This window comes from Ursus maritimus, unplaced genomic scaffold, assembly GCF_017311325.1.
Source record: "Ursus maritimus isolate PB19 unplaced genomic scaffold, ASM1731132v1 scaffold_14, whole genome shotgun sequence".
In the NCBI taxonomy this organism is placed as follows: domain Eukaryota; kingdom Metazoa; phylum Chordata; class Mammalia; order Carnivora; family Ursidae; genus Ursus; species Ursus maritimus.
The window spans coordinates 43,553,108-43,567,925 of record NW_024423786.1 but is presented as its reverse complement, the minus strand read 5'-3'; the positions used below and the strand labels follow the sequence as shown (position 1 = coordinate 43,567,925).

Below are 14,818 nucleotides of genomic sequence, written 5' to 3'. Positions count from 1 at the left end.
GCCACAGAGACCAGCCCCCTCCATTCTGATCTTTCCTCCTGCAGATCCCCTCCCCCACCAGCATGGGCTTTCTTTGAACACCTGGTTACCATGCTTCAGGGCCCCTGCACTGGCTCTTCTCTCTGCCTGGCACATCTTTCCTTCAGGTCCACAAGCAGTTGCCTCCTTCCTTCTCACCACACAAGTCACAACTCGTGCATATCCTGCTGTCCCCTTCTTCCAAGTCTGTCCACCCATGGCCCCAACCTGTCTCAGTGACCTCGTGCCTCCTTGCCGGTGTCCCGGCCTTGACTCCTCCCCCAACAGCCCCTGCTCCACATAGCAGGTCCCAGCTCATGAGGTGAGGACTCTGGGGGAGGGCAGGGGCAGGGGCAAGTGGGGCTCACCTTATGCTGGGCCAGCTCGGGCAGAGAGCGGCGCACATGCTCCTGCAGCCGGTATAGGGCCACGGACGGCTCGTTGGCCAGGACATAGACACTCTCAGTGAACTTGTCTGTGACTGGATCGAGAATCAACAGTTGGGGGTGGGGGGGTGGCAGAACAAGGGGAAGGGCAGCAGAGACACAGAGACAAAGCATAAGACCCTTGACTGCTTAATCTGTGAGTCCAGCTAGAGCAGTGAGGACTGTTCGGTGTCCCACCCAAGAGCCGGGTCACCTGAGGCCCTGGTGATATGTTGAAGGAGATGGTTACAGAAAAGCCTCACTTATCATGATGCTAACACATCCAGTAGACTCATGATCTCTCCCCTCCCAAGACCACCTGTAGTGGACACTGCTTCTGTCCACTTGGATCCTCTCACATTCCTTTTATCCCAAGGAATGAATCTGAGATTCTTCTTCGGAGGACCCCACCAGTGACTGGACTTGAAAATGCCGGGAAGCTTAGATCCCTGGATGGCCTTCAGCCATGACTGACAATCAAGCGGTATTAAAGCCCGTGGGCCGTGTGGAGGTATAACTCATCTTCTGAGTTCTCCTTAAGGATCAGGCTGAGAATTTTACACGACAGCATTCCTTGCTCAGCTTCCTCCCTATCCTGTTTCCCCCTCTTCCCTGTGGGTTCTCCTGGTCAATTAATTACACACAAATCCTCATGCCAGGGTCTGCTTCAATAAACGGCANTCCTAGCCATCCATGAACAGATCCTGAGGGGTCCACCTTAAAACAAAGTCCAAATCTTATCCACTCTTACCACTACATTGCCCCCACTAGTCCAAGCATAGCCACCTTCCACCTTGATACCAGGTTCAGTCAGCTCCTCCCTGGTCCCCTCTGCCAACAGTACAATCTCCACACTACCGATGGTGTGAGCTCCTAATGAACATATCAGATATGTCCCTCCCTTGTCTGGAATCCTCCCATGGGAGCCGTCAGCATAAAATCACCTAACTTACTATGGTCCGTAAGGCCCTGTATATTCTGCCTGCTCTTGACCTCCCTGCCCTCCTCACCCTCCATCCAAGGCACAATGGCCTCCTGGCTATTCCCTGAACACCCCCAGTACTGTCCAAAAGAACTTTCTGAGGTGATAGAAAGGTTCTATAATCTATAGTGTCCAATAATATGGCCACTAGGCACATTTGGCTACTGAGCACTCGAAATGTGACTAATAGGACTCACAAACTGAATTTTATTTTTTAAATTTTAACTAAAGTATAGTTCACATACAGTGTTATATTAGTTTCAGGTGTGCTAATGTAGTGATTCAACAATTCTATGCATTACTCGGTGCTCACCTATGAATTTTAAATTTTACCTAATTTTAATTAAATACCCACAAATACTGTGACCAGGAGCTGCTGTATTGCTGCACAGCCCTGAACACTTTGCCACCTCAGCACCTTTGCACCTGTTGTCCTGCCAGACTCACCCTTTCCTCACTGGCTTCTCTTCATCCCTCCTGTCTCAGCTCAAATATCACCTCCTGGGCAAGGCCTTTCCTGATCACCAAGCTTAATCAGATGTCCCTTCCACCTCATTCTCAACCTCAGCACATTGTTCATTTCTCTTACACTTAAATTCTCATTCTTTATTAGGTTACATGTTTACAAAACAAAACAAAAAAAACCAAAGCTTGGATTCTTGAGGGCAGGCAGGAGCTTCTCTGAGCCTCAGTTTCCTCATCTGTAAAAACAGAGTGATAACAGCACCCACCTCGAGGTTTGTTAGAGAGATAGGAGCCCATGCTATTGCCCAGTACAGCGCGGTGGACAAGACAAAACCCTGGTGTGTCAGGGATTCAAGGGAGGCTGTGCATGAGTCTGGCTAGTGTCAGTCCGTCTAGCTCACTACTCCACCCTCAGTGGGGCAGAGTCCATCCTGCCACCTCTAAAGTGTAGGTACTCTTATCTTCCTAGTCCTTCTAGTTTTGAAAATGAGAACAGCTTACCCTTCGGTGTTGCTGCGAGGAAGGTAGAATGAAATGTACTTGTGCCTTCTAAATAATTAACTAGAAACAACGTGTGTAATAAAATAACAAAAACCTTTGTGATTTAAAAATAGTTTGTGGCACTTTGTAATTTGTAAATAGTTTAATATAAACCTAGACAAATGTGTAAATATATTAGGGAATAATACGCACATAAACTGCCAAGTCCCAGGCGTTCTTCCAATGCATTACAAATACCAGGTCATTGAATTCTCACAACAAACCTATGAGGGGTCGGAAGAGACTACTATACACCCCATTTTGCAGATAACAAAACCGAGGCACGGAGACTTTCTAAAGGTTTTAAAACTAGTCAACGGCCGAGCTAGGATTCAACGGTAGCTCAATTAGTTTTCCCGCGTGCTCCCTCCAAGCCTTTGTCCCCTCCTGCCCTCTGTCGGGTCACCCTTCCGTCCAGCCCGGGGCTCCGCACCACCTTTCTTTCCCTTGAGTTGCATCTCCGGTTCCTCCATAGCTACCGCGGACCGGTCCGAAACCGGAAGCGGAAGCCCGGCGGTGGGGAAGGCTAACTAAACCTCCCCCCGTGAAACCAGACATTGAGCCCCTCTAGTTCCGGTGTCAATTGGCCCGCATTCCCTACTCCTCCGTGTACCCAGACTGGAGAGAACCCGTAAGTGAGAGACTGGGGAAGGAGGCACACCGGTAGGCGGGTGAGGAAGGGGCGGAGAACCTCTGAAGCTCCAGAAGGGACACCCAGGCTGGGAGGGGCAAGGGCGCCCTCCCTTCCCGAACTCCCTTTTCCGGGGGCAGAAGAATTGGGGAAACGCTCCAAATATTGCCCACTTCGGGCTGCATAAACGGCCTTTCTGTACCCTTCTGCTGCCATCAGATTCTTACACATGCTCATAACCATCTAGGACCGCAAAGAGGGCATTGTTGTGGACGGGTTCAACGGTAGTGTCGCCCCTTTAAGTCCTGAAGCCCCAACTGCTCCCCGCCCACCGCCTTCCGACCGGAGAAAACCCCGCCCATCCGGCCTCAACTGGAGCCTAGAGGCACCCTCTGGAAAAGCCTGTGGGCGGAGCTGGGGGGAATGACGGAAGACAGGAGCAATGAAATCCTCAGAGCCCTCTTAGGCTCCACCCATCCCTCCTGACCCGGCCGGGCTCCCTCCGGAGACGCCGGGGCAAGAACGCGCAAGCGCAACAGCGAGGCTCGGGCCCCAGCGGAAACCACGCCCCTCCCTCAAGTCTTAAAGGGCCAGAAGCAGCTTTTATTGCTCTCGCCTTTAGGCACTTTTGGGGAGGCAGGGTGCGCAGGCGCAGTGGGGGAGCTCTGGGGTGGGGGTAGCGGTCGCGTATCAAGTTGCTCTCTGTCCCGGCAGAAGAAACCAGGACGCTGAGGGTCCAGGGTCCAGCTTGCTCCCTCCTCTATCAGTTGGAGGAGAAAAGTTTGTGAATTGAGCCCCCAAGTTTTGGGGGACCCGGGCTTGCGGCGTGGGGTGACAGAGGAGGCTCATTAGAGGTGAGTGGACCTCCTGGATCTTTTTGGGAGGGGCCGATGGAGATGGGACCAATCACATCTTTGTTGACCACTCACTCATTCCGGGGACCCCCCCAAAAAAAATAACTACAAAGAACGTTTTTTAAGTTCTGCCTGTGTAATCAGGCCCCCAGCTTAGCTGTTCACAAGCATGCTTTGAGACCTCACTTCCCTATTTTATTAACGAGGAAACTGAGGCTCAGAGAAGTTAAGTCCTGTGCCCAAGTTCTCAGCCTATAAATGGAGGGATTTGAACCCAGATACTTGACCCCATTTTAAGTAAAGCATGTTGTATGTGTCCTTGTGGGGGCGGAGGAGTGGGCCTGAAAAGCAATTGGGACTCTGGTTTTAACTCCCCAGCTGAGCTAGAGTTTAGCCACCCTCACTGTGCAAGTTTGGGTATGCCATTGGTGCCTACTTAATAGGAATTAAGTAGTTATAGGAGTTAATTAAGCTGTTGGTAATTATTGTTATCGCTCCCCTTTTGGCGCTTCTACCAGCTTCCCCCATGGAGCCCACCCAGCCTGCAGAAGACCTCAGTGTGACCCAGCAGCTCCCCATCCCAGAATTTGGGGACCCTGAAGACCCTGGGGATGAGACCCCCGATGGCTCAGATACTGTGGTGCTCAGTCTTTTCCCTTGCACCCTGGAGCCGGGGAATCCTGAACCGGATGCTGGTGCCTCCTCACCTCAGGGTAGGTAGGATATTTCCCCTGCACTCCTCCTGCCTTTGGGATGCAAAGACAATGGAATGTCAGGCCCAAGATAGGACCTCTGTGTTTATGTTCCACTACCTAGGATGTGTCTTCCCTCCCTACCCAGTGAGAAATTGCTTTTATACACACACACACACACACACACACACACACACACACCGTATGTATAGATGATGGCTAAATCCACATAACATAAAAGTTACTATTTCAACCGGACTTGCATACGATGCATACAATTCAATGGCAGTAAGTACATTCACGTTGTGTGTAACCCCCACCTCTATCTGTTGTTGCAGACCATTTCCATCACCCCAAAAGGAAACCCCATCCCCATGAGTAGCAGCTCTCCATCCCTCCTCCCCTGCCTCCGTCAACCACTAATCTACTTTCTGTCTCTATGGAGTCGCCTGTCCTGGACATTTCATATAAATGATTCATACAACATGTCTTTGGTGTCTGGCTTCTTTTGCTCAGCATGATGGTTTTTTGTTTTGGTTTGGTTTAAATTTTAATCTCTACACCCCACCTGGGGCTCGAACCCAGGTGAGATCAAGAGTCACACGCTCGTCCGACCGAGCCAGCCAGGTGCCCCTCAGCATGACATTTTTGAGGCTCATTCACATTACAGCATGTGTCAGTGCTTCCTTCCTTTTTATGACCTGATAATAGTCCATTCCAGACGACGTTTTGTTTATCCATTCATCCACTGGTGGACACTAGGATTGTTCCTGTTTTGGCGATCGTGACTAGTGTTGCTGCACTCATGGGTGTACAAGTTTTTGTCTGGGCAGTTGATCTCCGCTCTTTGGGGTGGATACCTAGGAGTGGAAATGCTGGGTCAGATGGTGGTTCTGTTGACCCTAATAAGACCCAGGGATTTCTTTTGACTGGAGTCCTTGAAGACCTCGAATTTGGTACCTCCTGGGGCCTTGGTCCCTGCTCTTCCCTCCATGTGGAACATTCTTCTCACACCTCTTCCCGGGGCTGGTTTTCTTCAACTCACCAAGCTCTCAGTTGGTGTCCCCTCCTCCGAGTGGCCCTCCCTGACCACCTTGTCTAAAATGGACTCACCCCCTGCCCTCTCCTTTCCGCTCTCTTCTACCTGCTTTTTATAGCTTCTGAACACTTATTTCTCTATTTCTTTCTGACTCCCCAACTTGAGGGGAGGGACTAGGTCACGTTTGCCCAGAATGTCACAGGGTGTAGAGGAGAAACGCTCACCTGAGTATCCAGGAGGGCAGAGTGAGTGAATGGTGGGGTGAGGCACTGTCTTTGGGAGCTCCAGGCCCCCAAGGGCTTGTCTGAAGCCCCAGAGACGTACTGAGAGGACACTGAGGCCCTTCCTCTCTCTTCCAGGAGGCAGCTCCCTGAAGCACTCCACAACCCTCACCAACCGGCAGCGGGGGAATGAGGTTTCGGCCCTGCCGGCCACCCTGGACTGTAAGTGGGCCTCTGGTCCCCCGGCCTCCCCAAGTAGTAGGGCAGGGGTAGTAGGAGTGGCAGGGGCTGAGAGCAGCAACTTGGGATGGAGTCAACTGAGGCACGGAGCGGGGACGGGACGGGTGAGGACTCTGCCTCTCTCTGGCCCCTAGCCCTGTCCATCCACCAGCTCGCGGCCCAGGGGGAGCTGAGTCAGCTGAAGGAACATCTGAGGAAAGGTGTGTGTCCGCATGAGTACGCTGGTGTGTCCATACCTGTCTGACCACACGTGCTGGGGTATCTGTCTACACATGTGTAAACCCCCCCTCACGTCTGACCCCAGGTGCCCGCCCTGTCCCTGCTCCCACAGTATTGGGGAAAGTGGGCAGGGGTACATCCCAGTGGTACCACCCCCCCTCCTGCCAGGCGACAACCTCATCAACAAGCCGGACGAGCATGGCTTCACCCCCCTCATCTGGGCCTCCGCCTTCGGAGAAATCGAGACTGTCCGCTTCTTGCTCGAGTGGGTGCGTCCCAGCCCAGCTCAGGGCTTCCCAGGGCCTTGAGGGCGGGCTGGGGTCTGAGTCTGCTGGTGCTGTCTGTAAGCTGGGGCTGTGATGGGTACCCCAGGATTCCAGGGGATGCCCCCACCTGTCCCATCGCCACTTCCTCTGCTCCCCCCCCCAACTGCAGGGTGCTGACCCCCACATCCTGGCCAAGGAACGGGAGAGTGCCCTGTCACTGGCCAGCATGGGCGGCTACACCGACATCGTAGGGCTCCTGCTCGAGCGTGACGTGGACATCAACATCTACGACTGGGTGAGGCACCACCCACTGGCCCTGGGCACCTTGCAGGGTACCACGCCTGTTCTAGATGCTGAGAACACAAGACAGACCCATCCCTGACCTCGCAGAGCTAGTAGTTTTGGGGGAGGGAAGACGACACATAAACAGGCAGCTGAAATGTAGTGAGTAACATTGGGATACCAGACACACAGGCTACTGCAAGAGCCCAGAGGTGGCCTCCATAGCCAAGGGAAGTCAAGGAGGGCTTCCTGGAAGAAGGGGTATCTAAGCTGAGACCCAAAGGAAGAATTAGGCCAGGTGATGAGCAGGAGGAGGAACCACATTAAATTAGAGAGTTGTGCATGTTGTGAGAATCTGGAAAAGACAGAATGTTGGTTGCCCTTGCCCCTGCCCTTGACAGAATGGAGGGACACCACTGCTGTACGCTGTGCGTGGGAACCACGTGAAGTGCGTAGAAGCCTTGTTGGGTAAGTGGGAGTAGCAGCTGGCCCCTCAGGAATCCTGAGGGCTGGAGAGGGGTCCAGGCTCTGCTTGAACAGCTCTTGGGATGGGTGGTCACTATCTGCTTTTCCCAGAGGACTGAGCTGGTGACAGGAGATGGTGGGATAGTACAGGGGTCTGGCTGACCGGGTTGAACACCCACACCCCCCATGCCTCAGGGACCCTGGAGGTGGGGATTCTATTGGCTACATTCTTTGGAAAGCTCAGGTTCTCATCCAAACCCACACGGGCAACCAGCAGACCTGTGGCTATACCATGAGAAATCACTGGACCTCCCAAGTCTCCATGCCCCATTCTGGGCTCCCAGTCCTCCACCCCCCAACCCCGCCCAGTAGCACCTGCTTTGTTTTGCAGCCCGAGGAGCCGATCTCACCACTGAGGCTGACTCTGGCTATACCCCAATGGATCTTGCCGTGGCTCTGGGATATCGGAAAGGTCAGCCTGAGATACGGGGCAGCGACAGTGTGCTGTAGGCAGGGTGACTGCAGAGGGGTACACAGGCCATCCCTCCAGGATATGTCAGATGCTAGCAGTGAGAGTGTTCTTGTTAGCAAACATCAAGTGCCACTGTGTACCTGGCCTGGGCACCTGCAGGAGGCCGACAGTGTCAGCAGCTGGGTTCGTGATGGGATACACACAGACGCTGGGAGGTCCAAAGGAAGCCCTGGCCCAGCCCCATGATAGGTGGGAGTCAGGGAGGGCTTCCTGGAGGCCCAAGGGGAGGGAGGATGGTGTCCAGGCTGGAGGAACAGTACAGGCAGAGGCCTGGCAGGATGAGGATGCCAAGGAGGGGCCAGGCCACAGTGCACAAGCTCACTGAGGCCAGCCCTCTTCGTGGCAGGAGGTGGGTGTGAGTAGGGACCATAGGCAGACCCCAGTTTGATTCTCCACTTCCCCCTTCAGCTTCCCCATCTACGAAATGGAGAGATCCCAATAGAACCAACCCCTTGGGGTCATGGAGGGATTCCTTTGAGTTTTATCCCATTTGGGACAGAAATCATTCTTCATGGCCCCTCTCTTCCTTTAACAAAAGTCACAAGTCACCAATTTTGTTTGGTAAAGATTATTTTTTTGACTCTGAAAAGCCTCCCAAAGTGCATTTTTACAAACTACGGGGAAGCTGAGTTTCCTGGTTTGGGTGCCTCAGTCTTCCCACCTGTATTCTGGGAAGAGTATGGATTTCCCCATGTATGAAGTAGGTCCTCCATCCATGTCCCAGGGCTTGGAGATCCCTGTTTGTCCGCCAAGAGGTGGGTGCAGTTCTCACGGTGGGATACCCCAGCTCATCCCCCAGGAAAGTGTACAATTTGGCCGGTGCCTCTGCAACCTCCATTCGATTCATGGCCCACCTTTCCCCTGTCCTGTTTCCAGTGCAACAGGTGATCGAGAACCACATCCTCAAACTCTTCCAGAGCAACCTGGTGCCTGCAGATCCGGAGTGAAGACTGCCTGCTGGGGACTCAGATACTCAGGGAACAAAACAGTTGACCCAGAGCTGGGGAAACCCAGAACTGGCTTCAAAGGCAGCTCCTGGACAGACAGTGGGAGGGGATCCTTCCCAAGAGGAACGAATAAACCTTCTGCGCATAACCTGAAGGACTTCACTGTGCTTCCCCAAGGGCCTCCTGGAGGAGACGGCTATCCAGTGGTCTCACACCCTCTCCCCCAGCACCCGCAGGTGGTAGATGACTACTCGGCCAAAAAAGTCAGTTGCGTCTTCGAATGTCACCTTCAGCTGGTCCACCTCGGCAGCTGGCACAGGGAAGGTGTGAGCACAGGCAGTCAAGGGAAATAGATAGCTCATCATTCCCCATCCACCAGCCCCAGCTCAGACACCACCAGTGTGCTGGGTTACCCAGCACACCCTGAGCCCCTCTAAAGCTCTCACACAGAACAGGTTACCATCAGCTCATTTTACAGATGAAGCAATGGAGGCCCAGAGCCACTTGCTCAAGGTCACACACCAGGGCCCGCAGCTTTCAGAGACACAGACCACCACCCCCCTCCACCCCAGAGGCTCCAGCAGGATATCTGAAGTGAGTTGTTGTCCTCAGGGTAGAAGTCCATAATCTTGCTAAGAGTCTCACCCCCCTGGGAACCTGCAGCAGACAAAGGAGCAAGCTGTGAGGCTGGGGTGCGCCTCCCAAACCCCTACCTTCCAGAGCCTTCCAGTACCTTCCAGGTGGCCCCGGCGACTGGAGAAGCCCCCCTGGAACTGGATCTGCAGCTGGGAGACACGGATGCGCTGGGGAAACTCTAGTATCACCCACTGGGAGAGGCCCTGGAAACAGACAGGGAAACCGAGGCTCAATCACTTGCTCAGAGCCCTGCTATGCCTGTCTCATTCACAGTCGATGGTGGTGGGGGTGGGAGGCGCTGGCCCACGTACGTTCCCTCCGTGGTCAACTCGACTGTGCAGCTGGAATGCTCCTTAGTTCTCAAGGCACCTTGGACCCCTGCATCTGATTCACGGAGGGGTGGAGGGGCCAGGAAAAGGTGCCTCACCTGGTCCGAGTTCCAGCACGTCTCCTCATCCTGGTCGAACAGATGTTTCTTTCCAAACTGCCGGGTGTTGCGATTCAGCACTGAGCTCACCCTGGAGGCACGAAAATCAAGGCGAGAAGAGGGGCTGAGCCCAGCGCCGAAGCCCCGCCCACCAGTGGGCCCACCCCCTCCTCACCTCCAGCTTCCCTGGCTCTCCCAGCTCTGTTAACCCGGGGTTCAAGGGCCCCGTCCGCCGCTGCCCGCCCCCCAGGTTCTCACCTGCTCACTGTCTCTGGACAAACCAAAGAGTGGGTCATCTCGGCTCCACAAAGCCTCACACGGCTCAAAGCTGACTTCAGCCGGTGTGCGAATCCCGGCGCCAACACAGCCACAGCGGCCCGACCTTGACCACGCCTGAGTTTGCAAGGGTTTCAAAGAAACTGCCAGTGACCTGAAGCCAGACTTTCACAGCAGGTTCAAGGAAGGGAAACGGGTTTCCTGTGGGGTTCGGGAGGTTGCTCTGGCTCCGAGCCTCAGTCTTTCCGCGAACAGCTCGGAGAACCAAAGCGAGACCCGGAACCACGAGGATACCGCGCAGGCGCAATGTGATTCAGACCCGCCCAGCCTGCGCTCTCGGGGCAGGATGTACTTTGAGCCCCGCCCCTCTGTGCCCGCCTCTTAAAGGGCCTTCATCCAGTGCTTAAGTTCTCGTTGGAGCTGGAGGAAGAAGGCAGGCACCTAAAACGATGTGTGCCGAGTGGGGGGCGGGGGGAGGGCGCGGTCTCTGGTGCCTGTGGGTACAGAGCACTGGTTGTGAGTCTGAGAGACTTCCTATAATGATGTCTCCCTACCTGGGGAAGTCTGCCAAATCCATTCTGTACCTGCTAATGCTGCCTCACGCCTCACTGCCTCCCAGGGACCAAAGGAAGAGCAGAGAAAGAGGCCACGGTATCGCCTGTACAGCGAATCTTCACCAACCTCCCGTGTCCCAGCTGGAACGCAGGAAGCTTAGCCTCCAAATCTTTCTTCCCACTAAATGCTGCCTGGGACAGGTTTCATGGAATGGGGGCAGGTGAAGTGGGTTGTGAAGGATGAACAGGGGTTTACCCAACCAGATTGCACAAAGGCTAAAGATTTGGTTCCCTGATTCACTAAAGGACTCGCTCCCTACTGCCCAGCCCTGTGCTGGGTGGTGCTGGGGACTGTAAGGAGCCTCGGTTCTAGCCCCCCACCTGAGGAGCCCCCAGTTTGGCTAAGACACAGCTAGATACACACATCCCAGACCCATGTGGCCAGGGCTGAGCCAGAGGGAGAATAAGGCTGGGAGACCGGGGCTCTACCTGGAGGGAGGGCTTCCTAGGAAAGGGGATACTGTGTCTGTACTTTAATGGGTGGGCAGGAATTATCAGGGTAAAAAAAAATGGGGGTAGATTTGTCCAGGCCAGGAGAACAACATAAGTAAAGGCCTGGTTGGGTGAAAGACCATGATTTTGAATAAAATATATGGAGCAAGATCCTGCTGAGCCTGAAGGTGTTTGAGAAAGGGCAGGACACCATCCCATCTGCATGAATGGAGGGTTCTGAGACAGATCAGCCACTGGCAGGAGGCTGCAGGTTCCTGGCTCTAGCTGAATGGTCTAGAATTCAGCCCCTTTCTTCAAGGGCTAGGGGAATGGTTCTCTTGGCATCCTACTAGCATCATCCCAAGCCCACTCCAGGAGGGGGGGTGGCTGGCTGGGAAACTGGGACACCAGCGGAAGGGCCGCCCCATCAGCCCCTGCCTGCCAGGACTTCCTGCATTCAGTCATGGCCTGGTGCCATCTAGACCTGGCTCTGTCGGTCTCAGGGCTGGGGCCAGGACTGCGGGTGGCAGAAAAGACCTCTTTACTCGCAGAGGAAGGTGGGAAGAGCATGGACCCTGGAGGGCCCAGATCCAGTTCAAATCCTGGGTGGGTCACTCACTCACTGGCCATGTGATCTTGGACAAGTATGTTGACCTCTCTGAGCCTCAATCTCCTCATCTGTGAAATGGAGGGAATTCTATTTATAGGACTGCTGGCGAATTCAGTGGATTCTGTGGGCTGACACATAACAACAGTGACTGACCTTCGTCAAGAGCCCGTCCTGTGTTTGACTTGAAGCCACATTTTGTCTCCATCCACTGGTTCATTAAACCTGCGGTACTGGTCCATGTCACCTCCATTTTACAGCTGAGGATAGAGCCAATGTCCCCCAGGGAGGATTTGCATGGCCCTAGGGCCCCCCACGCCACTCTTGGTCTTGGCATGGAGCCACCTTGCCCATTGGGATGAGGCCAGCTCAGTACCCTCTTCCCGCCTCCTCACCCCACTGGCGCCTGGGCCATGAAAGAACCTCCTGTTTCTCCAGGGAATTAGCAGCTCTAAGCTCCCAGCAGCGCAGCCAAAAGTGGTCCATTCATTCGCCTGAGTGAGGGGAGACTAGGCACTCCCTCCCTCCTCACCCAGGGGATGGGGCAGAGGAAGGTCTGGAAGAGCCAGGAGCTGCAACTCCAGTTCCCTGAGGGAAACTGAGGCACAGGAAAGCAAATCAAATGGAAAAGCAAATCCAGGGGAACCAGGATTCAAGCCTGTCTGGCTCTGGAGGTCTCTCTACTGGGCTGAGGTTTGCATTTGTCAAAAGAGGAAATAGAGGCTCAGAGAGAGTCAGGTATTTGCTGAAGTCACACAGCAAGTGTGGGTCAGCAAGGTCTCTCTCTAGGGATGCAGCCCCACCCATGGCAAAAAACAAAAACAGAAACAAACAGGTCCAACTTGCCATAGCGGAGCAGGGTAGGGAAAGGCCTTCAGAAAGCTTCAAGCCTTGGTTTCCCCCCGGGGGATAAGTGTAAGGATTGCTTCAAGGCCCCAGCCTGGAGAGTCTGTGGGGGTGGATGTGATGGTTCCCAGGCCAGCAGCCCCCAATGAGGAAGGTCCAGGTGTGATTTATCTGCCAGGGTCTGCCTGGGTCCAACAGGGCCCGCCTCAGAATAGACAGATGCACGCTAGCTGCCAGCTAGATTTGTCAGTCCTGGCAGGGTGCGAGCCTGGGAGTCTGGAAGCCTGGGAGCCTGGGAGCCCAGGGAAGTGGAGGTGACAGTAGGAGTGCGAGGGTGTGGCCCGGTGTGAAGGGACTGAAGTGAGCTCACCAGGGAACCCCCCCGGGGCCACAGCCGGGTGTGTTGAATGGTTAGCATGAGTGGCTGGGCTCTGAGGTTGATCTCGGGAGGACTATACTTCTCTGTGTGGGTGCCAGGGGTGTCCGGGGATCTTAGTTGGGTGCTGGCCGTCTGGAGGTGTGCCCCTGCCTATAAACAGGGTTGGAGGTGAACAATGTGGGCAAATGTAGGCTGTTGGTGGCTGCCGGGAAGGCTAAGGTGCAGTAGGTGTGGACTGCAATGCGTGTATTTGAGTGTGAAGGGACTAGAGGTGCGGCCGGGATCACAGCTGTGAGTTTGGTTGTGTAACACGCATGACTTGGGTGTGACCAAATGAGGTTGTATGTGGTCTGTGTGACGTATATGTGGTCTGGCCTCATGTGGTTGTATATAAGCCACCTGCGCTGTCACTGTGTGTCTGGGATGTGATGTGGGTTAGGGGTTTGTTGGTGACATTGTGTGACACTTGTGTCATGTCCGTGTGTCACCTCGGGTATGTTAAGTGGAACTTGGGAGGGCTACTGTCCATCCCGGAGACCCAGCTCTCCTGGAAGGTCCAACCTCCCTGCCCCTGCTCTGGCCCACCAGCCCCCTCCCCCGCTTCCTCCCCCAACTTGCTCCAGCCCCTGGCCTGGGCCCCAGTGTGGGGGGTACAGAGAAGGCACTCAGGGCTGGCGGGGCGGCTCACCCAATCCCTGTGCAAGCCTATAAATAGCTCTTTGAGCCCAGCAGATTCCCAGGCAAAGTTACCTCATTCAAGCCCCCAGCAACAGCCCGCCCTCCCACCTCCCCTGGGCCCCAGGCCAGCCCCTCTAAGCTCAGTCCTGGCACCAGCCAGGGGGATATGGGGGTGGAGAGGAAGGGGTGTAGAGAGGTGGGAGCAGTCAGGGGTGAGGGTCAGCTTGGCTCTGAGGCCATGAACGTAGGCTCCCACTTGGCCCGTACCCATACTGTACAACCACAGGCAGGTGGTCCCATGCCTCTGAGCTCAGTTTCCCCAGCTGGAAAATGGGCAACAGCATGACAGCAGCCCCCATCTTATGTGTTTACTTCCATTTCATTCTCTCAGCAACCCTGTAAGACAGACTCTTAATTATCCTCCTTTTAGATAGGGTAACTTAGGCACAGAAAGACAAAATGGCGGGCCCAGAGTCACTCTAGAGTGGAAAAGAGGGGTTTTGAACCCTGAACTTATGGAGGAAAATCTGCTTGGATCCCTTGCATGTCATACAGTCACACCTAGACCCCCCACCCCCCCACCCCAATGCTGCCACAATCACCCCTCACACCAGCCTGTCAACTACAGACATTCATATCAGCGTGATCCCTGACCTCCATCTCTCCTCTGTGATGAGGCCTGAGCAGTAAGCATAGCTCCCCAGTGTGTCACTTTGACCCCTAGGGCCATCACTCACCCACTCCTGGACCAGCAGACTGGGTCCACATGCATGAGACACGGACCCATACTGATGACTTGGGTAGGGCAACATGGCTCCCCTGTGGTTCTTCCTCAACCTTCACTTATTTCCACCCCCTCTTCACTCTGGTAATCTTGCCGAAACCATCTTCTCACCTATTTGTCTGTCCCCTCATCAGCCTGAGACCCCCCCCTCACACACACAGACACACACACACGTGGGACATGTGAAGTGCAGACTGTCTGCCCACTGCATCCCATTCTAAGCATCAAGAGACTAAGACCCTGGGAAGGAAAGGTGGGGGAAGGGCTGACCTCTTTAAACTTTTGATCCCCCTCATTTCCATCATTTCCTTTTTTCATTGT

General features: G+C 54.4%; 3 protein-coding genes across 12 annotated transcripts in view; 1 reads left to right on the top strand and 2 right to left on the bottom strand.

Moving 5' to 3' along the window:
• Positions 1-3,004, bottom strand: part of BORCS8 (BLOC-1 related complex subunit 8) — a 28,323-nt gene extending 25,319 nt beyond the window's left edge. For all 9 annotated transcript variants that reach the window (XR_005834575.1, XR_005834576.1, XR_005834577.1 and 6 more), the window contains exons 1-2: positions 2,867-3,004; positions 387-499 (exon numbers count right to left, since the gene is read on the bottom strand). Coding sequence is in view for 6 of the 9 variants with exons in the window: in XM_008703921.2 (XP_008702143.1) it covers positions 387-499; positions 2,867-2,903 (150 nt within the window). In the remaining 3 variants the exon portion in view is untranslated. The remainder of the gene's footprint in view (positions 1-386; positions 500-2,866) is intronic.
• On the top strand, positions 2,925-8,966 carry RFXANK (regulatory factor X associated ankyrin containing protein). Of its 2 annotated transcripts, XM_008703925.2 has the most exons (10): positions 2,925-3,061; positions 3,776-3,915; positions 4,434-4,628; positions 6,006-6,089; positions 6,242-6,307; positions 6,495-6,595; positions 6,762-6,887; positions 7,276-7,342; positions 7,731-7,811; positions 8,748-8,966. In XM_008703925.2, the coding sequence occupies exons 3-10, from the start codon at positions 4,442-4,444 to the stop codon at positions 8,816-8,818; spliced, it is 783 nt and encodes a 260-aa protein (XP_008702147.1). In that variant the 5' UTR covers positions 2,925-3,061; positions 3,776-3,915; positions 4,434-4,441; the 3' UTR covers positions 8,819-8,966. The 2 variants fall into 2 exon arrangements, with proteins under 2 accessions (XP_008702147.1, XP_008702146.1); XM_008703924.2 differs by lacking the exon at positions 2,925-3,061 and having other exon boundaries at positions 3,651-3,915.
• LOC103674918 (nuclear receptor 2C2 associated protein) lies at positions 8,429-10,474 on the bottom strand. Its single transcript, XM_008703915.2, has 5 exons — positions 10,140-10,474; positions 9,882-9,972; positions 9,552-9,657; positions 9,408-9,475; positions 8,429-9,144 (listed from the first exon to the last, which is right to left on the bottom strand). Exons 1-5 carry the CDS (start codon positions 10,175-10,177, stop codon positions 9,028-9,030), a joined length of 420 nt encoding a protein of 139 aa, XP_008702137.1. The 5' UTR covers positions 10,178-10,474; the 3' UTR covers positions 8,429-9,027.
• Between the last annotated feature and the right edge of the window lie 4,344 nt (positions 10,475-14,818).

What these genes read in the sequence shown, in the direction of transcription:
- RFXANK (XM_008703925.2), top strand. Translation starts at nt 4,442, where the DNA reads ATGGAGCCCACCCAGCCTGCAGAAGACCTCAGTGTGACCCAGCAGCTC. An exon ending in CCTGCCGGCCACCCTGGACT is followed by an intron (nt 6,090 to 6,241) that starts GTAAGTGGGCCT and finishes TCTGGCCCCTAG; the next exon opens with CCCTGTCCATCCACCAGCTC. An exon ending in GAAGGAACATCTGAGGAAAG is followed by an intron (nt 6,308 to 6,494) that starts GTGTGTGTCCGC and finishes CCCTCCTGCCAG; the next exon opens with GCGACAACCTCATCAACAAG.
- LOC103674918 (XM_008703915.2), bottom strand. Translation starts at nt 10,177, where the DNA reads ATGACCCACTCTTTGGTTTGTCCAGAGACAGTGAGCAG. An exon ending in CGTGCTGGAACTCGGACCAG is followed by an intron (nt 9,658 to 9,881) that starts GTGAGGCACCTT and finishes GTCTGTTTCCAG; the next exon opens with GGCCTCTCCCAGTGGGTGAT. An exon ending in TCGCCGGGGCCACCTGGAAG is followed by an intron (nt 9,476 to 9,551) that starts GTACTGGAAGGC and finishes TGTCTGCTGCAG; the next exon opens with GTTCCCAGGGGGGTGAGACT.